Source organism: Gadus chalcogrammus, chromosome 11 (assembly GCF_026213295.1).
Source record: "Gadus chalcogrammus isolate NIFS_2021 chromosome 11, NIFS_Gcha_1.0, whole genome shotgun sequence".
NCBI classification, from domain to species: Eukaryota; Metazoa; Chordata; class Actinopteri; order Gadiformes; family Gadidae; genus Gadus; species Gadus chalcogrammus.
In genome coordinates, this window is record NC_079422.1 from 5,468,277 (window position 1) to 5,493,786 (window position 25,510).

General features: G+C 44.9%; 2 protein-coding genes across 5 annotated transcripts in view; both read left to right on the forward strand.

Moving 5' to 3' along the window:
• The first annotated feature begins 6,422 nt into the window (after window positions 1-6,422).
• On the forward strand, window positions 6,423-20,167 carry zyx (zyxin). Of its 4 annotated transcripts, none has more exons than XM_056601846.1 (11): window positions 6,423-7,183; window positions 9,966-10,044; window positions 12,541-12,785; window positions 12,967-13,217; window positions 13,736-13,831; window positions 14,603-15,346; window positions 15,639-15,780; window positions 16,650-16,819; window positions 17,198-17,376; window positions 17,464-17,584; window positions 17,957-20,167. In XM_056601846.1, the coding sequence occupies exons 3-11, from the start codon at window positions 12,566-12,568 to the stop codon at window positions 18,068-18,070; spliced, it is 2,037 nt and encodes a 678-aa protein (XP_056457821.1). In that variant the 5' UTR covers window positions 6,423-7,183; window positions 9,966-10,044; window positions 12,541-12,565; the 3' UTR covers window positions 18,071-20,167. The 4 variants fall into 4 exon arrangements, with proteins under 4 accessions (XP_056457821.1, XP_056457823.1, XP_056457822.1 ...); XM_056601848.1 differs by having other exon boundaries at window positions 6,423-6,580; XM_056601847.1 differs by lacking the exon at window positions 9,966-10,044.
• A 117-nt stretch (window positions 20,168-20,284) lies between these two features.
• nop2 (NOP2 nucleolar protein homolog (yeast)) overlaps window positions 20,285-25,510 on the forward strand; it is an 8,840-nt gene continuing 3,614 nt past the window's right edge. The window contains exons 1-10 of the mRNA XM_056601885.1: window positions 20,285-21,387; window positions 21,791-22,100; window positions 22,325-22,618; window positions 22,921-23,039; window positions 23,134-23,292; window positions 23,388-23,459; window positions 23,577-23,765; window positions 24,940-25,100; window positions 25,212-25,329; window positions 25,439-25,505. Coding sequence (XP_056457860.1) covers window positions 21,361-21,387; window positions 21,791-22,100; window positions 22,325-22,618; window positions 22,921-23,039; window positions 23,134-23,292; window positions 23,388-23,459; window positions 23,577-23,765; window positions 24,940-25,100; window positions 25,212-25,329; window positions 25,439-25,505 — 1,516 coding nt within the window. The 5' untranslated portion in view covers window positions 20,285-21,360. The remainder of the gene's footprint in view (window positions 21,388-21,790; window positions 22,101-22,324; window positions 22,619-22,920; window positions 23,040-23,133; window positions 23,293-23,387; window positions 23,460-23,576; window positions 23,766-24,939; window positions 25,101-25,211; window positions 25,330-25,438; window positions 25,506-25,510) is intronic.

Here is a 25,510-nt window from a genome sequence, read left to right on the forward strand (position 1 = left end):
GCATGTTGTTCAGTTGAGAGACAAGCAAAGGGAGCAGTGAAAAAGGCACGGTGAGAGATGGACGCGGCGACGGAGGCTTCGTTGATCTACGGCGCGCAGCATCACCGCGTGGCAAGGTCAACGCAGATGGAAGGAGACCTTGAGACTAATCTCCCCATGATGCATGGCGCTTACCTAGCCTTCCTCTTGGTCTTCCTTTATTCCCTTTTGACACCCACAGTAGAACATACACGGCCACACACTATTGTGTGTGGACATGGATACGCAAGAACGTTACAACACTGTATTACTTTCTCATGATTCTTGGCCAGGGGTGACTCATTGTGTTGAATAACTAAGTGGCAGCCCCTCCATGACGCATATCTTTGAACCACGATATTACACTTCCAGAATCAGTGACTTTTAAGTGAATGTTTGCTGTCACAAATTGTTGATTTGCTTCTCTGGTGGGTACGGAGACGGTGGTTAAGAAAATATGAATTTCTGCTTGATAATGGGATGGTTGTTTTAAAGGTGTTATTCCCCGAGAAACCGTTTAATCTTGTTTCTTTTGAAATACGATAGGTCACTTGGAGGCTCATATGAATGCTGAATGTGAATATGTTCTTCTTCCTTGATTGCCTGCATTAGCAAATGAAAGAAAATAGACGCATAAACAAGCAAATAAGAAAAGCCTCACCGACTGACATCAGTTGGTGAATTAGTATTCATGGCCTCGCCCACCTTGGCTTGCAACGGCCCAAAGGAAGACAGCATAGATTTTGCGGCCAGGTAAAAAGAGCCCATCTCGGCAGGTAGGAGGTAACAGCAAGGTGCTTACATTGCGGAACAAGGTTGTGCCTGTGCTATTTGTGGTGATACAAGTCAACGTTGCATCTCTTGGCCAAGAAAGAAGAGTTGTGCCCGGCGGCCCGGGTACGGTGACCGTGCACCAGGCATCGTGGCCCGGGCACCGCCGCCGGGATACCGCCGCCGGGGCACGGTGGGAGTCGCGGGTCTGCCCGGGCCGCGGTGACAGTGAATGAAATGTCCAATCCAACTATTTCCTCCTCAACTCATCTTTCTTGGCAAAGAGATCTCTCTGTGTGTCTCTCTCTCCTTCTCCCTCTCTCTGTTTCTCTTTCTCTGTGTGTCTCTCTCCTTCTCCCTCTCTGTGTCTCTCGTTTTCCCCCTCTTTCTCTCTCTCTCTCTCTCTCTCTCTCTCTCTCTCTCTCTCTCTCTCTCTCTCTCTCTCTCTCTCTCTCTCTCTCTCTCTCTCCTTCTCCCTCTCTCTGTATGTCTCTCTCTACTTCTCCCTCCCTCTCTCTCTCTGTGTCTCTCTCTCCTTCTCCCTCTCTCCAAGTATCTCTAGAAGTTTATTTTGGTGTGACGGACAGTGCTGTTAGCCAATCAGAGGTGATACATTTGCATGTCATGAATATTCATGAGTAAGCCCCAAAATCATGTTGTTCCTTCTCGTTTGACTTGTGCTCACAACGTGTATATTACAACACAAACACCCCTCCCTCTCTCTCTCTCTCTCTCTCTCTCTCTCTCTCTCTCTCTGTGTCTCTCTCTCCTTCTCCCTCTCTCTAAGTATCTCTGGAAGTTTAGTTTGGTTTTATTACTGTGACGGACAGTGCTGTTAGCCAATCAGAGGTGGTACATTTGCATGTCATGAATATTCATGAGTAAGCCCCAAAATCATGTTGTTCCTCCCCGCCCACCTCCTCCACCACACTAGAACAGCATGAAACAGGAGCACCAGAGAATTTTTTTCACCAAAACCGACTCATTCATTGCTACTAGTGACCACCGCAAAATGAATGCCACATATACCTGCATGCACCCCGCCCATCTAGGGCTGCCGGGGCTGGGGGCCGCCAAGGGCCCGAGACCAAGATATTCCTGGTCACCTGGTTCAACCTAATGCAGGCATAGCAATAATAATTATAGCAAATTAATGTTTGGTGCGATACGAAAAATCAACGATAGTAAAGATTGTAAATAGATACTGTATATCACTGGCCAACGGAAGATCTACGAGACTTAATATCAGCGCGTTATTGATTTGAAATATCAAGGGTTAGTGATCCAGAGCTGCTCAAGAAATGTCACTACGTAGGACCCACGGTATCTAAGAAACATAAATATGGCACACAGCAGGCAGGAAAAGAGAGAAGCCAGGGGCCTCTGGGCTCCATGCCTGTGCGGCCTCTGGCCCCTCGATATCTTTTTTGTTTTGTTTTCTTAGTCGAGTAATTCCCTGGCCCCGGGGCACTTGCCCCTGCTGCCCCCCCCCCCGGCACCCATCTGCCTCGAAGCTGCCCCTGAGTCCATGTCATCTGGAATGAAGAGCAATACCCTTGGAGAATGGCTTGGGGTGTGTGTTTCTGTGGTTTTGTGTTTGTGTTTGTGTGCACACACGTGTGTGTGCACATGTTGGTATGTGTGTGTTTGTGTGTGTGAGTGTGTGTGTGTCTGAATGTGTGTGTGTGTGTGTGTGTGTGTGTGTGTGTGTGTGTGTGTGTGTGTGTGTGTGTGTGTGTGTGTGTGTGTGGTGGTTTGGGGGGGGGGGGGGAGAGTTTACTAGCCACATGGTGGACTGAGCAGTACATGAGCGGAAATGTGAGGAACAGTGAGTTTAAACATGAAAGGGGAGCCTATAATTGAGTTCAGGGATTGGGTGAGTTTTTACGGGGTTGTTAAAACAAGACACAGGGTGAAGACGTGTAGCGAGAGTTGGGGAGGAGGAGGGGGAGAGAAGGGGGAGAGATAGTAGGAGGAGGACATAAGGGTTCAGTGTGGTCTACAAGAAGGGGTGGCGGGTGCTTAAAGTGTAATTCCGGTGAAAATTTAACCCAGGCTCTTTGTTTTGGCATGTATACCCATCAAATAAGCCCTCCAGATACTTTTTTCATTAAAAATCAAGCATAGAAAAAAGACTGTTTCCCAAGTCTGTGCCTTACCAGTACCTCTATTATTTATCGACTTGTGTGGACTTCCTGGAAACATTGACCTACTGGTAAGGCACAGACTTGGAAAACAGTCTTTTTTTATAAAGTCACGGTATGCTAGCTAAGTTGTTGATGCTTCGTTTTATGTGTAGGGACCCTAATCATGCTACTGCCGAGGATTGATGCTATTTTGAGCAATATTAGTGGTTAAAAAATGCCGATTTGGAAGCGTTCGCGGTGCCCCTAACCAATAACATGGAAGCCAAACATTGCGCTGGGCAAACTCTATGCTTGATTTTCAATGAAAAAGTAACTGGAGGGCTTATTTGATGGGTATACATGCTAAAACAAAGACCCTGGGTTCAATTTTCGCCTGAATAACACTTTAAAGAACGGAGAGGAGGAGGAGGAAGATAAAGATGGAGAATATGTTTTTCTGGAGCCTTGCTTGTGTAGTTCCACAGCCTTATCTCTCCTATAGTAAATAGAGCAGCACAATGCTCATGGTGTGGGCGCACGTTTTCTGCGTGTCTAAGTGTGAGCAAAATATATGTGTTTGTGCACTGCAGTTAGTGAAAAAGGTTCACTAAGTTAGTGAAAAAGGTTCACTAACTGGTTAACGACAACTGTGCACAGAGGGAGTTCTTCATTCCTATCAATTATTTAGGCCCCCTTTTTCTTCTCCTCTGCTACAATCACTCTTCTCCATCTCTCCAATGGTGTACCATGTATTTTTCCAATGTTGTGGATACTACCACCACCTCTAAACCTCTCCCCTGTAGGAGTATCCACCACCACTTCTCTCTCTCCCGTCTGTTAGACATTACCACTTCTTGAGTTCTCCAATGTTGTAGACACTACCAACACTCTTATATTCTGTCTCTATACCAACAATGCCCTTCTATAGTCCATTCTCCTCACCTCGTATGTCATTCTTTTGCACTCTGTATATATTAGGAACTTAACCGAACCTCTGTATCTTTTTTCCCAATTATTTCAACTCGTTTTTCATTATTTACAGGCTCCCTTTGAGGCAGTGAATGCTTTATGATTCCTAGGCTGTTTGGCTGATTGCCGCCGAGGATAGTGTGTTAGACTGACATCTATTGGGGAGGCGTGGGGCTGCACCCTGAGGCTCTGACAGCCATTGGATGGAAAACTACGTAGTTGGCAAACAGCAATCTTTTTTTCTTCCTGAGTGTGCTGACTGAAGAGAATGCATTGTCAAAACAGGCTCGCTCATTCCAGCCAGTGGCTGCTTGGAATTCCTCCATGATACTGTTCACGATTTTGGGTTCAACAGTCATTACACATTATGGGCAATGCACTGTTCATTTACTTGGTTATGTGCACTTACAGCTGCAGCTCCAGTGTATATCCAATGGAATGGAAGTTATATATACTGCATTCATCTATTGAATTTGTAGTCTGAAGTAATTAAGGAATGGTCCAGAGCAGGGGTCACCAACCTTTTTGAACCTGAGAGCTACTTCAAGGGTACTGAGTCATACGAAGGCCATCAAGTTTGATACACTCTTCTGAAATAACAAATTTGCTCAGTTTGCCTTTAGTTATATATTATTATTAAAGATATTCATCTATGTGAAGACACTAATCATGTTGATGATTTCTCACAATAATTATCAACAATGACTTAAAAAAGGTTAGAAAGAGTTAGAACAGGCCTGCGGGCGCCTCATATGGTCCTTGCGGGCGCCGTTGGTGACCCCTGGTCCAGAGAGTGTGTCTGTGGGGGAGGGGGAGGAGGAGTCCAGATCGGTAAATATCATACATGATCAGGATGTTACCTCTGCAGTGAGATTTGAACAGGTAGTGCCTCACAGGAAAAGAGAAAGGCAGCAGGGAGGAGGTGAGCTAGGAAACAGACGGGGCACTGAGCACACTTGGCGAGAAATGCAGAAAGAGAGAAAAAAGAGAGGAACTGACAGAGAGAGAGAGAGAGAGCGAGAGCGAGAGCGAGAGCGAGAGAGAGAGAGAGAGAGAGAGAGAGAGAGAGAGAGAGAGAGAGAGAGAGAGAGAGAACATGAACAACAGGGAGGGATCTCCTACTGGGCTCTGGCAGGATTCCAGCCTGTCTGTCTCCTAACACCGATGGCCTCTTGCTATATCCTTCCTCATTCCTCCAGGACAGCTATGGAACCCCCAGAGCTGCTCTCAAACCGCCCGCTCCAACCTTGCCACAAGGGTTAAGGTTAGAGACCCTTACAGACCCTCACCTTTTCTTCTCTTACTGAAGTGGCTGGAGGTAAACTGTGCATGCGTTGGTTCTGTTTCTAAAAGCTCAGAGAGAGGCTTTTCTTGCTCCTAACTCTTGTAAAAAGCTTTATTTTCCTCATGGAATTTGGGAGCAATCTGGAAGGCTGCCACATTTAACAATAGGCCATCCAGGCTACCACCCTCTCCTTCAGAATCAGAGCCCTGATCTAGAAACAACAGGTTATAAAACCAAGCCCAAAGCCACATGGCTGCATTTAGTGTACCTGAAAGTCGGATAAGGACGTTGGGTGTGGCCAGAATAAGCCCTAAGTCCAACATAATGAGGACTGCATGCATTAGTGTGTTTGTGTCTGTCTGTCTGTGAGAGAGGGTGAGCGAGAGAGCGAGAGAGCGAGAGAGCGAGAGAGAGAGAGAGAGGGGTGTTTGGAGATATTATTCTGCCAGATGTGCAGAGAAGGAGATATCCTCTTTCCTTGGGCAATACCGATGATATGCAGGCAATGGCATGGTCTCTCTCTAGATCTGGTGCATGGGACCGTCCATGTTTTTATTACCTCCTCTATTGTATTAACGATGGGGCATCTTACTGGCAAGAAAGATAGAGTAACGACTTTAACATTAAACGTAACATTTAACGTTACTATCTAAAGAGCGTTACAACTTTAACATGTGGCCCGAAAACTTAGTAAGTATGGGGAAAAAAAAAAATCGTTGAAATCATTGAAACATCTATGGACAGCATAATAATCTCTGTTGATCAGAGCAGGACACCTTGAGTCCACAACCCTCAACCAGTAGTCTGGGGGTCTGTATCTAACAGAGTCACAGCTCCATTATCTCTACCTCACTCGCTCGCCGTCTCCCTCTCTCTTACCTTAGAAGGAAAGGCAGCAGGGTTGATGTCATAGGATGAAGAATGTTGCAAGAATTCAGTGGCGGAGTGAGACAGAAAGGAAAAAAAGGGGGAGGAAAGGTTTGGTTGGATGGGTTTGTGGGCACATGTGAGAGAGGGGGGTTAAGCGAGAGAGGAAAAGAGGAAAGAAAAAAGGGAGCTAGAAAAAGAGGGTGAGTGAGAGAGGGAGGGGGAACACAAAGAGAGAGAGAGAGAGGGAGAGAGAGAGAGAGAGAGAGAGAGAGAGAGAGAGAGAGAGAGAGAGAGGGAGGGGTGTTTGTGTTGTAATATACACGTTGTGAGCACAAGTCAAACGAGAGGGAACTTGTTTGGAAGGATGGTGTCATTCCTTTTCCAGAGAGTGGGGGACAGGGGGAGGGTCTAACAGCTGGAGGAACTGAGAGGGGGAAAGCAGAAGTTGCCATTAGAGACCACTGTGCCACAGTTTGGATCCACAGAATCCAGAGCAGGAAGGGAGTAAGCGAGGCAAGAAGACATACTGCTCACACAAAGGGTAAGGACATTGTGATGTTATCGGAAATCCATTGATGGGGGGCTTATGTATAACAATGGGCTTGTTACATCTTGGATTTATATTCCCTAATAAGGTCAACTATTTATAATGGGGAAGGTACCATGGCACTTTGGACAATATGAACGGTTGTACTAAAGTGTTACCATGCATAGCCAGGTATATCGTCTGACGTGTGTTTATCAAGTTATGCATTAACAATAGGGCTACGGAAAGATCTACGAGTTAATAGTTACTTTGGTCAAACAGGGATATGCTCTGCTTGATGAATATGCGGAAGCATGAACCGGAAGTCGAGCTGAAAGTTGATTTAGCACAGCAGCACTTCACAGTTTTGTGATAAGGAAAGCTGCTGAAAAACGCAGTGACAGTAAAATTGTGAAAGTCTACTACCGCTGTCACGAATGAATAAAACCAGTGGTCTCTCTTAGGATATGGCTAGGCCCGTCATTAGCTTGGCAGTGGAGCATCACAGACGGTAGCAGCACCGTTAACATTAGCGGTAGGTACCGTCAACGTTATCTTTAGTGGTGGACGGGGTGAAGCTACCAGGCTAGGACGCTTAGGAGACACACGGGATCACAGGTAACATAGATGGCTCTTTAATGTAACGATTGATGCATTTTCATGGCGTTTGTAAATACCGTGTTATTTAACAAGATGGCTAGCCGTGTGATTTAAGACGGTCCGAGATGTACCGCGGAGCCGCCTCACCTCCCCGCATCTCATAGACCAGGAGGCTCGGTCGGTGAAGGACCAGGTGGCTCGGTCGGTCGTTTAGGGACCAGGTGGCTCGGTCGGTCGTTTAGGGACCAGGAGGCTCGGTCGGTCGGTCGGTCAGGGACAAGGAGGCTCGGTCGGTCACGGATGGGCCGGCGCGTCCTCAGATGAACGCAAGCCTCTCTGTCTTTATCATCGGAGACTGGTGTTATGTTGCTGCATCATTTGATTGCATTCATTCGTTCGTTGCACACCATTCTCGCTTTACAATTGGTTCATAACCGAGTTCATCTATGTGTCTGTGGTTTGTGTGAGTATTCCTCTTATATGAAATATTGGAATTTAATGCTTTTTTGTCGTTGATTATCATAGAAGGTGCTGTATCATATTTCTGTATGCTGTCTTGCTGATCATATGACTTGCCTCGATGCCAATGATACTTTCACTGTGGATCTCCTCGGGGTTTCCCATTCATCTACAAAAGCTTCAGTATACAGTTCTTTCACTCAATTAACATAAAGTAGGCTAGTGTGTATATGAAGGCTTAATCGTGATCATAGACGTAGCTATAATTGTATCGTTCGACTCTATTTACAAATAAATATATTCAGAGTATTTTTACTACTCCACTATAGCAGATTATCCAAATGGTTAAAGCACTACTAGTCATACACATATATTATCATAGCACAAGATTGACGTAAAGTATGTAAAACATAGGAGTCTATAGATATGGACATGCCAGTCCTACAAGGATATCATAGCCTGCTCCTAAAATTACACATTTCCTAATAGAGTTAGGCCAAAGCATGGGGCTTGGGTATGGGTGCTGTCTCTTAGATTAGGTTTCTCATTGCTTACGGTTCAGTACATTACGGTAGATGGCAAGGATATGATTTGCCTTGCCTCCTCTTACTACTAAGTAACGGATAAGCCGGTCCTTATTGAAATGTATTGGTCACACACATGGTTACAATGCAGACCTTTCACTTCCCTTATACCCTGACGTTGTTCCTCATCTCTTGTATTGTTCTGAAGTTGTTCTCGTTTCCAATGAAAGCCTCCTTTGATCCACTCCGTTTTAGGTCAGCATAAGAATTTGAGATGACTTGTGAGTCTTTGCACTCATGGTACAGTGTTTATCATGCTGTCACTCAAAGACGAGTGCAGCCCCAGTGGAAGGTCAGCAGTGCCCTCTGTCCAGTAAAAGGGTGATGACCCGTAACGTTAGACTCAATTAGACTGTTTGTTCCTGCGTGAGTAAACCCGGGGTCTAGACAGACCCCTCTTCCCGCACAGAGGGCGTGGCAACAGCATCGTAACAATAGAGTTTATCACCATTATGCCACACACATTAATAACAAAGCAAGGTGAAAGTTACTGGAAGTTCTTCCAGAAATGCTGTTTGTTCATTAGCTAACGATTACAACTGGGCTGGAAATGTACTTTTTACATGAAGCGGTGTAGTTTTAAATTGTTATTGACAATTCAAGGTAATTGTCCAGCTTTTCATTTCAGCTGGAATCATTGGTGACTAGGTGGTTTACGACATGCAACTTAAAATTCCAACCAGATTTTTGACCTGTTGAACCTATCACTGAAGTGCCAAACTAAACAGAAAACTGTTGAACAAGTATCAAGAAGGGGTCTTGCAAGTTTACTGCTCCAGCAACAAAAGAATCATTACCAAAAGCAGAACACTATCCATCATCCCCTGTAACGGCTGTTTGATGTGATCATGGTCTCAACAGAAATGGTTCACAGACGGGTCCGGTCAGGCTACGTAACAGCAGTTTATTCATGGAGAAATGTTAAAAAGAAGTCAAGCCATGCACTCAAATTACTAGCAGGATTCTTTGATGCCTTTACATGATGCGTAGCTTGCGCAACTGTTTTTGCAAGTCTTGGTTTTTTGTTTCAGGGCCAGAAAGATAGCATTTTTGGGGTGTAAGACTGTCAACGGCAAGAGACACAACATTGCAAGATAATGACTGTCTGTACCACAACAAGAACAAGGGCAGTACTTTGCTTCTAGGTCCTTTTCATTGTCTGTCTGCCCTTCTCTATATTTGGGCATAATCAACATTGCTTTAAGCTGAAGTCACTCGCCCTTAAGCGTGCTGCTGTCGATAAAGTAGCCCTCGGTACTACAGGCCTCGCTGCCATATGGAATTCATAAGTTGCATTAAAGTCAATGAAGTACCATTTCCTCTACATGATCTGTTGGAGACCCTATCGCAGATTAGAGGGCCGTGATGCCATCCGCTGCCTCGGCTCCACAGTGGGACTAATGAAAGACAGGCCGCGATGATGTCATCGGTGTGAAATAACCACGGGGACATGTTGAAGGAAACGGTGAAGGAGACTGGAGTCCATGCTGATGGATCAGTGGTGTAGGCTTTTGTTAGAGGGAGAGAGGGAGGGAGAGAGAGAGCCAAGTGATGTCATGGGTCTACAGTGCAAAGCATGCTCTCCAGCCGAGGGTCTCTGGGATCAGGTTTCATTTAGTGTTGCTGGGGGGGCTGTCATCGATGTGCCTGGAGGTGAGGTCATCCAATTATATGTGAGTCTGGAGCCGATGGAATCCGACCAACTCACCAATGTGAAGTAATTGGAAAGGCAGTTGTTTATAATGCAATGTATACAGGATCGTGGAGTAGCCGTTCAACTTCTTCAGATCAATCGTTGCAGTGCGGAATGTCTCGGAAGGATAAGAAAATAAAGTGGTAAGCCTGTTGTGTATTGATCAGTTATGATGTGAACCTTGAGGATGCAGTCCGCTATGCCAAGAGATTAACATAATAATTGTGTAGTTGCATTCGCTGCATACCGAAACGATGCACCATATTTTTTACATGCAGCTTCTTCTTTAATTGAATGTGACTTAATGTTGTCTAAGGGACGGCCACTGAATCACATGGCTGTAGGCCCACAGTTCACAGATCACAATCACACTAAACTGGGTCTGGGGGCGGAAAAACACAATCTTTGGCAACAATTCAAGTTTTTTGATTGGTATAAGAGCAAAATAATTTTCCTATAATTTTTTTATTTAATAACACTTAACAAATGTCTCTTAAATTTGACAGAATTAAATAAACATTTAACATTCAATTTGTCTGAATAAGGGCACCAAATAGCGGCATAATCCTAGCTATTAGTCAAGTTATGCTAAATGATAAAGAAAAGGGTTATTTGGTGGTCATGTTGGTACTCCTTCAATACATATCCACTGGAATAGTTATCAGTCTTGGTAGGCCTAAAGTAGGTTTAAAGTGTTCCATGTGCAGCACTCTACTGATAAACAACAGAGTCCTTATGAAACGGCCAACCGCTTTATCTTGACCATAGATAGCATCTGGAGCAGTGTTATCAAATGACGACTCCAGAAAGACTTGACATATGCAAGCCATAGAAACAGTTAAACAGAGGCCTGCTATTTGTTAGCGTCTATGAGGCCGTTCAATGTATGTGCCTTGGTTGTGTTCTGCTATTTGTCCTCAGAAAAGAGCTTCTTGAGGAGTGGCATTTGTGTGTGTAAACGTTTGCTCTGTTTGGGTGTTCTGAAATAACTGTTGCAACATGTTTTGTGTGATCATTCTAAATATATATCCTTTTATGGTCAAACTTTAAAGCTAACGTGAAACTGAAATCTATAGTCGTCGGATTTATATTTATGTAATTGAGAAAATGATTAACTTTTTTGGCCGAGGGGGGGAGGGGGCTGTAGTTTTATAAATATATATAAATGAATTCATCTATATTTATTTAATGAATTGCAATAGACAGGATATTACCAAGAAAAGGGAAATAACTCCCTCCATCCCTGGTGTAGGCTTAACAGACAAGTTAATTGATGTCTGTGACCAGTAGAGTTCCCCAGATTCATCAGACATCACTCAAGGACCTGGAACACAAGACTAGAGCTGACAGAACTAAACAACCCAAACAACAAGACTGGAGCTTCTTTACTTAGTGAAGCACAATGTAGAGAAGATAAAAGTATTGTTGATAAGGTTAATGTTTCAGATTATGATGCATGCTTTTATTCTTCTTGTCGGCTTGTGAGAATTAAGTTAATTTAAGTATCCATACAGTAATCAGCATTGCCAATATAAAAGTATGAGGTGCCCTTATGCTCTGTATTTCCATGCAAGGCCTTCCAACCAGCAAAAAAATATATTTGTAGTTTATCTTGGATAATGGATTGTTTTAAAAAATATCCTGGTCAGCACCTAATCGTTCCACTTGGCGGATCAAACAAACGGCTATTCAGAAGGAGCAAGAGAAGAATGTCTTGTATGGAGTAATGCTGTCAGACAGTAAAAGGTGTCTTTTGAGGACCACAAAGGACCTACTGTCCATCAAACCAGTGTGCTCATCTTTTGAAAGGGGGGGGGGGGGGGCGATGTCTTTAGACAGGAGGGATCTCAGAAGGAGGCCTGAGGAAAGCTGAACCCCCTACATGTGTGAAGTAAATATTTAGCCAGCTTTAAACACCAGCCTCTCCTTGACACTGTATGCTTGAATATGTTATGGTAGTTTACAAGTCCTCTCTACTTCAAAGGAGCCACAGCCTACAGGAGAACCAGGGGGATCAGTTAGCCTCATGTAGGGTCTCGTATTCTACACAGCAATGTGTTTTGATAGGGGAAAGTATCTCTGGCATCTGTTGGCGTCCCCTCGCTATATGGTATGTCTGCTCTATATACAAAGCCTTAGGGGGACTGCAGTACACTTGTGTAGAGTCAGCTCGCCGTATGTATGCCAAAGTTTTATTTTTAAATCTGTCGGCTGATTGACTTCAACTTAACCTAACAGGGACTTTATCTTGATATGTTTTATTTTAACGTTCTACTTTTTAAAACATTTTTATTGTTTTAAAAACTGTTATTTTACCTCAGTTGAATATAGCCAAGACAAAAACATAACGTAACAGATCCAACCAGAATCTCTTTGCAATGATGCTAATGCAACAGGATTCAAACTGAGCTCATGACTCACCACTACCAGGAATGTACTTATCACACTTGGGCAGTGAACTATGGCTGTCCAAAATAACTTTACCACATCATGATGATTAATATCCTGTGTGGGATGTGAGAATGTCAAACTTTTGTGGTGTTGCATCGTTTCTGTAAACTTCATACACAGCTCGTCTTTCCCTATCGGTTGGTCATTATGTTTAATATGTCTATCATTATGTCATTATAATTTTTCAGAGTTTTGGTCAGATAAAGACACAAGATGGAGGAATCCAGCAACAAGCCCTTAATGGTGACCTCCTCCATTAACTTCAAGGTCACCACTCCGTCGTTTTATAACCAGCCAAAGAAGTTTGCCTCCGTCGCACCGCCCCGCCCCAAAAGCCAATCCCCGCCCTCTGGGCCGTCCCCAACACCAGTGGGCACCGCTGTGATTGGGCGCGTTGGGGAGCTTCCTCCGCCCCCTCCTTCGCTCTGTGAAGGTATTGAGATGTTTGTGGTTTGCTTGGATGCAGCAAAGTTACGCTTTATATGTTTGGATTTAGCAATGTATTAATTGTAATTTTAGTTTACTTTAATTTCAGCCAAATATTTATTCCCATATTGTAAATAAAAAAAAGTCATCCAACTGTCCCAGCGTCTAACAAGTGTGCTTCCTTTCAGACTTCCCGCCCCCCCCTCCTCCTCCTCCCCCATTGGATGACGACTTGCCAGCCCCTCCCCCTGAATGCCATGCCCTACCCCCTGCCTTTGACGCTCCGCCTCCCGTGGCAGACGACCTGCCCCTCCCAGCTCCCCCTGAGGAGAGCTCCTGTCTGCCCACCTCTCCCCCTCCCCCTCCTCCCCCTCCGCCTCCCCCTCCTCCTGCCCCCTCCAGTGGGTCCAGGTACCCCAGCGCGGGGGGCAATGCACCGGTGAGTGGGGGGGGGGGCTTGTTGATGTAGTCTGTAAGATGGTCCAACTCCCATGGAAGCACATTAAACCCTCCTTGGTGGCGTTTGATGGCAGTGCTGGCATGTGCCAGGATCGCCCCCCCCCCCAAGCATTAGCAGGGAGTCGAGACCTTGCAGCATCTCCCAGCCCACATTAAAGAAACTGTGTGCTATGTTTAAGTAAGACTCCTTGAAGTCATTAGCTCCTTTTTAAAGATGCTATGAAGTATTTATAGTGTTGCAAAGCAGCAGAAAATGAAGTCTTGCACCACATGTTTCCTGACCACAGATGACATGTACCCAATACACCATGCTGTTAAACAAACACAGTTTAAGAATTTTCTCTTAAAATTCTTTGATAAATAAATGTCATCTATGGTTATTGGGGATATAAAATACATGAGAGATCACATGTGGTGTGAAAAACACATTTTATAGCCACATTTCAGGTATGAACAAAACCTTGTTTTGACATGTGTACGCGTGTCAAATGTTCCCAGAGGCCAATTGAGAAGCAGACAAGTTTTGACAAACAGCTGGACTCCCTGACCGACCTGCTGTCTGAGATGGAGACCAGGGGACCGTTCAACCCCAAGGTACACAGCAGAGAGACCAGAGGTTGTTGGTGGAATAAAGAGTGTGCAGAGATGGCTATTCAGCGACGCCAAATAGAGAAACAGAGTGTTGGCCTTTGTTCAGTCGGTGTAGGGGTTATAGTGGGCACAGCACACTATATCCTGTAGCGTTTACAGGCTGCCGTGCGTCTTTGGTTGCTTTTGTCCACGGTGTAAACAAAAGAGACCAAATCTGACGCACAATGCGTAATAAAGCGTGCAAAGGTGAGGTCATTAGGAAAGAGTTTGGGCCAGATGCCATTCTGCTCCGTGGGCTCTGTGCTCAGGGTGAAAGCCCAGCGATGAGTGAAGGACACGCAGCTAGGCACTGGATCCAAACAGAAAGCAGAAGGGGCGGGAGGAGAGGAAGGACGGAGGTGATGATTCATCGAATGAGAGTCAGGGATGTTTCAAGAGAGCGAGTGATGCGTACACAGGACTTAGTGGAGCGCATGAGCGTGCGCCGGGGCCAGCGTGCGCTGCCAAAGGGCCAAGTGAGAGGGCCATAAATGGAGAGTGTTTTCATCCCAACTGGAGGGAAACCGGATCACAGCGGAATAATGTTGAGGCAAGATAAGTTGCAAGGCACTGGCGTGCGGCTATCTGCCGCTAGCTTTGCTCGGAGCTACCGCACTTATATTAGCATAATAATATAAGGGTTGGCCTGCATGTCTTCATCTGGGCCTATAAAAAGCCATGTGTTAAATAATTCATTCTCTGTTGTGGTTGTTGTTGTTATTGTTGTTTCCACAGTTACCAAGCCAGTACCCTTCAGCACCAGCGCCAAAGCCATCAGGTCCTCCCCGGACCGCTCCCAAGCCAAACCTCTCCTTCCTCCCGCCCCCCGAGTGCGGGGACCGGCCTCCCCCCGCCCCCTGGGCCGAGGAGCTCAAAGCCAGAACCAACCGCCACGGCAATAACAGCGCAGTGTCCGGCACCTCGCCTGCCCCCCAGCCATTGGCTAAACCGGCAGTGGCTCCCAAGGCCGCTTATGGCGGGAAAATGGCCACCTCTGCCACCGCTCTGGCCCAGAAACTCAACCAGAACTTGAACCAGAACCAGAATCTGAACCACGCCCCAGCCAAGTTTGGTGTAGCACCAAAGCCCTCTCCTATGATGGCCCCCTCTGCCCCCGGCTCTTTCCCCCCCGTTCCTCCTGCTGCTCCTCCTGCTCCTCCTCCTGCTGCTCCTCCTGCTGCTCCTCCTGCGGCTCCTACTGCTGCTCCTACTGCTGCTCCTCCTGCTGCTCCTGCTGCTTCTCCTCCTGCGGTTCCTACTGCTGCTCCTGCTGCTCCTCCTGCACCTCCTGCTCAGCCGGCCAACAAGGCCGCTCCTTTCAGTTCCTACAGCTGCCTCAGGAGCGCTCCCTCCCCCACCAGTCAGGAGAACGTTAGGCCCAGTCCCCCGGCTGCTGCCCTGCCTCCGCAACCAAAGCCCATGGTGACTCCGCCCCCCTCCTCCTTCAACCAGCCAATGAAGGAAGCGCCCTCATCAACGGTACAGTCCCCAACAACTTCCAGCTTCCTGTTATACTGTATGAACTGCATAGCAAGGTTGAATTATTTAATAGGGCACTCAACAAGATTTCATACTTCTGTCACCCATAAATACCAAAGAATCATATGGATGCACTTATCCATTTGAGTATAAAACACTTTTAAATAATGCTGTGTGTGTGTGTGTGTGTGTGTGTGTGTGTGTGTGTGTGTGTGTGTGTGTGTGTGTGTGTGTGTGTGTGTGTGTGTGTGTGTGTGTGTGTGTGTGTGTGTGTGTGTGTGTGTGTGTGTAGCCCTCCCTCCCTGGGCCGATGGCGGTTCCGGGTGGGGGTGTGCCTCTCAACATGAGGGAGGTGGAGGAGCTGGAGAGGATGACGAACGACTTCATCAGAGACATGGACACACACGCTCCCGTCATCACATCGCCCCCTACAGGTAGACACGCTGCAAGGTCGGCCTTCTTGTCAAGACACAGCCGAGCCCGGAAGACACAAGATGGGGTTCTGATAAGGGAACTGTGTTTAGTGTGTCCTTAGGAATTCTATGGTTTATTCATGTTAGGTAAATTAACTTGCCATTATTTAGACGGGCTGAAGCACATTTCAATATTATCTTGTTGGCTTTAGGTTGCAACTATCTAATGTAATGTAATGTCATCATACATGTTGACATTTGAACAAACATAATAAATACCTAGGACAATTTATGCTATTTTTGTTAAGTTTAATTTGAAAACTAGTTGAGCTCTTTCATATGTTAGATGATATCACATTGTTATCAAACATTGTTGATAACACAAATAGTTTGAAATGAGATCAGGCTATGCATTGATAAGACATTAGATGAATATCTTAAAGTGAATATCTATAATCTGATGGCAGACCAGCTCAGTCCGGTCGAACAGGGGGTTTACTTTCTTTAGCTTCATCTATGTTTCTACCAATCATGTTACTGGAGCTCGGCCAGCAGTAGTCCACTGTAGAAAATAATCTGTAAAGGTTTCAAGTCAACACGGTGAAGACTTGCAATGTAGAAATACTCTTATTCAAATCCCCTTTGGAAAGCCTGATCCACTCGGGCAAAGTAGCATTCTACAGTATAATTTCTCGAGTTCAGGAAACCGGACACAAGGCTTAACTCCGGCCCACAATGTTCTCGGTACCTGGCCCAGGCTCTGAGCCGTCTAGCCCCAAATGTTCTGGTGTTGCATGTTAGACTGCATGATCTGAGTGTTGGACTTTTTCTGTAACCTTTGTGATTTAATAAATCCTCGTCCTCCTACCGTCTCTCCCCGTCTCCATCAGAGGTGTGTGGGAAGTGTGGTGAGTCTCTGTCCCGCAGCCAGCCTGCCGTGCGGGCAATGGACAAGCTGTTCCACGCCAACTGCTTCTGCTGCATGGGCTGCCAGCGCCCCCTGCAGGGCATGCAGTTCTACGACCGCGACAGCTCTCCGCAGTGCGAGGACTGTTACACGGTGAGGAAGAGCTACATTCTCTAGTCCTCTGCTGAACACTCCCTGAAAAGACTTGAACCTTCGAAAAAGTGAATGTTTTTGATTGATTGAATACAGTCCTGCAGACGTCCAACCAAGCATGGTAAAGAAGCTGTTTGTTTTCCTGGAACAAACGTCCAGAAGGGTTACCTCAACACTATACTTTAAAAAATGGCCCCCAAACTTCTTTAGCTTATTTGAAGTTTCTATATCTTTTATTACAATTCTACACATTTTTTAAATGTGATTTCCTCCTATGTTTTCCTCCTCTGATTGTTTTAACGGGGCCAAACCTGAACCTGCCCTTGCTGTATGAATGGCTGGTTGTGCTGTGGCTGATGAGTGTCCCTGATCCCCCAGAGCTCCCTGGCGGTGTGCTCCCGCTGCGGGGAGCGCATCACGGACCGAGTGCTGAAGGCGGTGGGCCAGTGTTTCCATGCCCACTGCTTCCGCTGCAGCACCTGCGCCTGCAGCCTGGAGGGGGCGCCCTTCATCACCGACGACAACAACAACCCCTACTGCGTCCAGGACTACCACAGGTGGCCCCTCCTTTCTGCAGGGTTCAGGGTGGATGTGGGGGGGTCGGCGCCGGGCTGAACGGCTGTGTGACTGTGTGTGTGTTGCAGGCGCTTCTCCCCGCTGTGTGTGAGCTGTAACGAGCCCATCATCCCCGCCCCGGGGAGCGAGGAGACGGTCAGGGTGGTCGCCCTCGAGAAGAACTTCCACCTCAAGTGTTACCGGTGTGAGGTAATGGAGGAACACAGTTCGATCTTTTTAGATGGTCAGATAAAACGAGATACATTTGTATTCCGAAAGTCATCAGGAACTTTTGCTTGTTGCATATTCATATTATTTGCTATGTATGCCATACTTTTCTATAAATGCATGTATTTGGTGTTGAAATCTTTCAAGTTGTAATACTTATTTTATTGAACCACTATTCGCCTCTCCCTTATATAGTAATAAGTCATATTTCATTCCCCCTATGTTTTTTTACCCTGCTAATGAATTGTTTCAATTTTTGGAAATATGTTGCATTACAGAAGCAAGATGTGCTCAGCATTGGAAGCCATTTTACATTCTCTTTAAAAAATAATTCACCTTAAATTGTGGTTGCAGGACTGCGCCCGACCCCTGTCAATAGAAGCAGACGCCGACGGCTGCTATCCATTGGACGGCAAGATCTTGTGTATGAAGTGCCACACCCAACGAGCCAAGCAGGCCAAGCAGTGATTGGCGGAAACACCCGTCACTCAAGTCACTCTATGAACCAAATTGAAAGCACAGGATTAATTCAGCTACCAGTTTTGCCTTTTTGCAATAGAGCTCCATGTACGTGCGCACGTGGGTGAGAGAGTGTGAAAGAGTGTCCTGTGAAGAGGAGTTCTGCATGCCTAAATAAGTGGTGTGTGTCAAAGACTCAATCAATGTGGAGGTAATGTACTGCATTGAGACAGATTTACTTCATCTTGTATCCTCCATCTCCTTTCTCCTGAGCTCTCTCCTAATAGCCTTTCGTGTGCCAGAGTATTATTTCATGGCTGTTCTATGTTTACAAATACTCTACTAGCATATTTGCAAAAAACTTCTTGATTAAACAACAAAAGGCATCCAACCAGGCTAAAAGTAGAGCACCTTTTGATGGTTGTTTCTTAATCTGCTAAATACCTTTCTTATTAATGCCGACTTTTAGACGTTTTATAACTGTTTAGTGTGCGACGCTAGGTCTTTGGCCGTCTTACCGGTCTGTAGGCTTGCAGGTTGTACAGTATGCAAGCATGTTGCTTTCTTGCCCAGAGAGAGCGAGCTCTCCCGTCAATCAGTATGCTCTCTCTCATAATAACATTACATTTGTAGTTCTTTCAGGGCTGTAGCCTGAGTGCAACAAAAAAAACATCACAGCCGTGAATTCAGATCTTTGTATTTTTGTCTTTGTTATTATATGGATCTGTGGGCTTATTTGCATGCACTGTCAAAACTACATGTCGCTCTCCATGCAACATGGATTTCAAAGAAAACCAACACTGTTTTTTTTTTGTTTGCCCTGTGTTCCTATGTTCTCTAGTATGCATGCTAGTGCGAATTGATGAGCAAAATCATGAAAGTGTTTTGCTGAGTGCTGATTTCATTCCATATCTCAAGAGTATCATGAGAGATGTAAGAAAGTGCTACTATGGCTGAAAACGGGACCTATAATTGCACAGCTTTTTTACAATGATGCATTTAGCTGAAATTAACATAGAGAATGGTAGAGCCCCTTTTACGCTTGCTAACGCCACAGCACACGATACAAGTCTGCACCTTCAAGAAACATGCTGTAGTGGACCCGTCTGGGGAATTGAAATCCCTAAATAGCATTTATGTTGAATGGACGTTTATTTGGTGAAATGTTATGGCTTTGTAATTCAACCAAACCGAGACTTGTGAGGGCAAGACACAAAAATAACTATCCATGAGCAGATTTATGAATAGGGCTGACCAGCTTATTAGCAGTGACCAAGTTCATTTAACATCTGTTTGAGATAACGAACACTCTCCTGTCTTTCTTTTATATTCTCTAACATTCACCGGTTTTATTGTGGTTTATCAGCACATGAGGACCTTGTAATTTAGTGCTATTACAGTGAAACCACTACTCTTTCCATTTATCCTATAATGTACGTTAGTGTGTTGATATTGATTATGTACTACTTATGTCACTCGATGTTGATCTACGTTATTCAGTCTGTCATGTACTTTACTGTTTTCCTCCCAAGTTGGAATCGTTGATTTTCAGATTTTTTGGATATGTGCCTTCTACGCTTTTGTATTCCTTCTCTATTTCGCCTGCTTTCAATGCCATACCAATTAATTCTGCTAACAAAACGATAATAATCAACCACCTTTTGTTCAAATTAGGTATTTTATTTGGCGAATGCAACAAAATTCAGGGTGATTAAAAAAACAATAACATTTTAATACCCAGTATTGCATGCTACTTATGTCCGTGGTGGGGATTTTAGTATTATATCACAGCCCTTTTGTATTTTGTATTATTGCACAATGTATTCCAACTATGTGATTCTGCCTTTATCATCACAATGTGATCAAACGTGCCCATGTCCTCACAGCAGCAGCATTTATTAAGGGTTCTTGTCTCGTGATCTAAAATGTTTTCCTCCATAGTATTTTTTTATGTAAGTTCCCATTCCATTGGTGTGAATGTGTAAACGTATATGATCAAACATGCCAGCATTATTCAACCTGTACTCCAACCCTCCCCTCCCCTCAATTTGGATGCATTAAAAAAGAAAATAGCTAAAGACCAAGCTGTCCTTTGTGTGTGTGTGTGTGTGTGTGTGTGTGTGTGTGTGTGTGTGTGTGTGTGTGTGTGTGTGTGTGTGTGTGTGTGTGTGTGTGTGTGTGTGTGTGTGTGTGTGTGTGTGTGTGTCAGCAATAGGAATCTCAGACGATGTACACAGTACACTGTTTGAGCAGGATCCTTGTGCACATGTTTTTGACTAGGATGGATAGCCAGGGTGGGAATAGAGAGAATATACTTTGCGTTTGCCAAAAAGTATAATGAGAAGAGCAGACGATGAGACTCAGGTTGTAATTCAACTGATGGTGACAATTTTATCTTTGCTTCAACTGATAATTTAATTTTGATGAAAGGCTAACTCAATACCTATTCAAGACTTGAGGAAGCTTCCACTTTCTATACCTTCCAGTTAATATCTTGTGGCCCGGGCTGGAGTAAACTAGCTGTCGGTACATTCCCCCTGACACTGGAACTCAGTGGTCAACCTCACAGAGGGAGTCACAGTCGGCCTGCACCTGGGAGAAGTAGAATGGGAGGGTGGTGTTTGATTAAGGTGGTTATTATTGAAGTTGGGAGCTAGCTGAGATTTCTGTTTCCCTCCTGTACCTGTGTTTTTTATTTTGCACTTTAATGTATTGTTTCATTGCTTGTGTCTTCTTTCCATGTATTTAATTCTGTGTCTGTGGCTCAGACCCACGCGACGTCATAGCAAGGTGTTGGGTCCCATGTGCTCGAGGGTGTGTTACACTTTAAAGTGACGCATTACCTTTATCAGCTCATGCCAGCCATGCGTTGCACTGATAAGGCCGACGCATGTATGCACGTGTGTGCGCATCTATGCGTGTGTGTCTACTCATCCTATGTATCTATGTAAAACAAATAGCTATTTTTAGCATTATTCATTGTGTATGTGTCCGACACAGCAACGAGTATATCTCCAACATGAATTACTCCTGAAGCCTTTGGGCCTTGGTTTTTGTTCAGGGAAAAGACTTGTTGGTGGAATGAGATCCATGGCCTCATTATCTAAGACGTAGCCAGTGCGTTTGGTTGTTTTTCTCATAGCGTCAGAAGAGAAGTGAGTGATGCAGAGATAGAGGGTTGAGAGGACAGTTGCTTGAGGGAGAGAGGTACTGGAACTAATACACCTGAGAGTGAATCGACTGCAGAGGATGTCACATTCTGGACAGATTAAAGAGTTGGTCGTCTAGCTGCCAGGAATATGACTGAGAACCAACTGGAACATGAGGTAGGAATCTCACTAAGGAAATCGTCTATGTTGTCGTTGTTATGTTGCTGCCTTGAAATGAATGGCCAGAATGCTCATATAAAAAGTTATTTTATTGTTTGCACATGTCATCTGCATGCTTTAAAATACACTTATATTATATGTATAACTAGACTGATACTAGAGTTGGGTTGGAGGACTGGTGCAGTTTAACTTTATTTTCACTTCAGAAAACAATCAGATCTACACTTTTTATCTCAATGCTGTGTAATCATTTTGATTATCATGTTTCACAATGAAGCAATTGAAGTCAAATTTGTAATTATGGTTAATCTATGCCCATGCCACAGCAATACAGATCTATAACCCTAATGGATCGACAGACAATTATGTTGACACAGTGGTATCCTACTTTCCCTTGTAGCTTCTGCCATTACCTCAGTCGTCATTCGCTCAGCCTCCAGCGCCCGACCACCCCCAAGGTCCTCATCAGAACCAGGAGCTTCAAGGCCTCGCTCAGCATGATATCCCACTCCACCCACCATCAGACTCAGACTCCAGCACCCAGAACAGGCACCGGCTCCCCGGCCAGAGTCCAAGGTGGACCAACCATAGGAGGCTCATTCTTCTTGTTCTCCTAGGTTCTTCGCTGTGGGCTATCGTGCTGGTCCTGGTTTACTACAGTCAACAGGATGTTAAGACACAAAGCAAAGAGACCACGCCAACTGAGAAAGGTAAATGTTGTCCTGTGTGGTCATGTGGGCTTCTCTAGGACATTAACACTGTTAGGGGTTTGATTCCCACTGGGGTCCCCCATGCTGAGAATGCCTGCGCTTACAGCAAACCAAAATGCATTTATGTATTGATATTCAAATATAGAGTGGGGATATTGGATGTTGTCTTAAGTGCATTATATTGTAGTTTTCCTGTCTGATGTTTTCTTCCCCCTTTCCCCCAGTCACTCAGTGTCTCTCCAAAGCTTGTCAGAGGGCCTCAGTCCGGTTATATACCTCTGTAGACCCCTTCAGCCATCCCTGTGATTACTTCTTGATTACCTGTGGGTCTGACAGAGCTTGGCCGACCACCAGGGGGAAACAAAGAGGCGAAGGCCCAACCCTGAATTTACAGAGACAACCGAAAGGAGCAGAGATGAGAACAAAGAAGAAAGAGAAGAATCTGGATGGAAATATGAAAGTAGAGGAAATACTGGATAGAAAGAATGCATTGATGCGGTATCTCCAAGAGGCTTTGGGTAAGATTATTCAGAAAAATTATGTTTTTTCACATTTATTTCACTATCCTGTCCTAGAAAAGTGCTGAATTCACAGTAGACACAATTTGACCCACTGCCATTGTAAAACGTGCTGTTGGAATGGTAAATGGACGATTCTAAAGAAAAGTTAACAAGACGTTTAGGCATAGAACCTATTTTATTTTTATTTTTTTGGTAAAAAAATAATTACTGCAGCTTTAAAAGAAATAATGACAAATTTGCATGTCTCTTGAGGCCAATAGTATATGCTTTTTAAACTATACTATTCTATTATTTACCAGAATCAAAAAGTAGGTCTGGTTCAGCAGTGCAGAAGGTCAAGGACTTCTACCGTTCCTGTTTGGACACCAAATCCATAGAGACTGCTGGGGTGGAGCCCTTCCTCACACTGGTGCAGCAGGTGAGATGCTTACAGGGGCATGGTGATGTTTTGTTTGAACTGTGCTTGCTGTATTTGTATGTATTAACACGTATACACCATGACCTACTCTCAGCTGGGAGGCTGGGGAATATCAGGCCAGTGGAACCACAGTGACTTCAACTCTACGCTGAAGGTTCTCATCAGACAGTACGCCTCCTTCCCGTTCTTCAACCTCTATGTGGGGAGAGACCCCAATGAGATCCTCCGTGGGACCGACCGGAAATACATACAGGCCAGTATCCCACAAATCATGTTTGGTAGGAGAAACCCAACTGCGTGCGAAGAAACGCAGGTTGTTTTTGACAGCTTGAACTCTATTGTCAACAGATAGATGAGCCTGATCTGTTAATCCCCATTGCATGGAACAACACGGCGCAGAAGTCCATGGCTAAAACTCAGGTTTCTAAACAGTCCTCAAGAACGTTTTGGGCACCAGGATACTGATATTTGTGTTATACACGTCTATCCAGCCAGTGTAGGTTGATGGAATAGCCCTGGTTTGTTTTCTCCACCTAGACCTTGTTCCCCTTCTTGGCATTGTGCCAGAGGTACCTGGCTCTCCTTGGGGCTCCCTCTGGCAGCAAGATCGTCCACGTGGGCATGTTCATCTCTCTGTCCTCTGAGCTGGCCGTGGCCACGTCCCCCCTGTCCTACCGCCTGTTGAACGGACTTCTCTACCAGCGCATCACCATCAAAGAGCTGGCGGTATGCTTGCCGTTTTTCACCTCTCCCACACACACTCTATAGGTGCTGTCGGCAAGATCCATTGGTTGCAGAGATGCCCTTTATGAAAAATTTAAATTAAAAGATCGGATTTCCTGTATTCTGTTGCATTTTGGGGATGGCCGTATACCTATTTACCTACTATTCATTCAGATGCATAGCCTACATCCTGACTTGCAGGGCCTGGACATTGTTGTTATTCTGATATTGTGATCACTGTCCTATAGCGTCCATTTTTTGTGAGTCTCACTCAAATGCAGTTAGAAATATGGGACATTTGCTTCATTTTGTTTATATGCTACAGGCCGAAAGACTAAATTAATATGCAACTTACTTGCTCCTTTTAAGTATAATATTGCTTGGGGAGTCCAATTCCTCCACTGAAAAGGGTGGAAAGTGCTTACAACTCTGCTAGTTAGCGATCTCTTCTCTGCATGTAGCCTATTTGATTGATTCGCTGAATTGTCCAATCATGAGGTGATAACAAAAAAGAAAAGCGATACCATTGGCCTGGGGCGCACACTGGTGCGACCCGAGTGCGAATTTTCTTGCGCCAATGAAAAGCTGTCTCTGCTTGATAGACAGCAAAAAGTTAGCGAGCTTACATTGACTTCAACGTGGCCGGCGCCCCTGACTTGGAGGAGGGCTTTATTTCGAATGACCAATAACAAGCCTAGCCCAAATCATTGACGTTCAGACGCATTTAAATGGTGGCTGGTAGTGACAAGTATCTCACACAATTAAACGAGGATAAACGCTTTGTATTTTTGTTGATTTATTTCGTATTGATAATAGTTGATTAATAGTTGGCAGATATATTCAAGTGAATATTTCACGGAGGGGCGGCGCCCTAGCGCCCTCTATAGACCCACCGCCACTGTTCAAAAGGCAACCTAGAATTACGGAAATAAAATGCATGTATAAACAACATGGGGACTCAGAAGATACAGTAGCACATAGTAAGAACGAATTGTCAGACAATAGAATAAACAGCCAATAAAACACAGCGTACATAAAACATTATAGGATGGATGGCTATGGCATTCCTAACAAATACACTCAAAAGATTGCTATTTTAAACCTTACCTAGAGAACATTTAATGATTAATCCACTTTAGCTGTACAATGTCTATGGTTGTCAATTGTGTCCACACAGAATGAAGCTCCTGTCATCGATTGGCTGGGCTGCCTGCAGGCCGCCTTCCACCCCCACCCTGTTAGGCCAGAGGACCATGTACTTCTGCATAACCTCCCCTACATTGTGCAGATGTCCAATGTTATCCAGAAGTGGCTGACAGAGCATGAATTGAGAAGCAGGTATATTGCAGTCGCCCGGTGACTACCCCCCCCTTTCAACAGACATATCGAACATTTAGATTAATATTATTAATAATTAACTGGCTGTCCTTCTTCTCTTCTGCCTTCAAGTGGTCCAGTGCGCACCTTCATGTTCCTCAAACTTTTGCACACCTTCACACCTGCACTAGACTCCCGCTTCAGGGAGACGGAGAGGAGGTTTTATCTGGCCTTGGGACACACTGTACCGGTGAGTAAACAGCATTATCATATTCTTCCACCATCAACATGTCAGGAATGACTATGAGCTATGCTAAGATTGAGACACTGTTAATTTAAAATTGGATCCCCTATACCAGGAAGTTCCGCGCTGGAAGCATTGTATCACGGAGACGGAGAAAGGATTTGACACTGTTCTCCTCCATATTCTC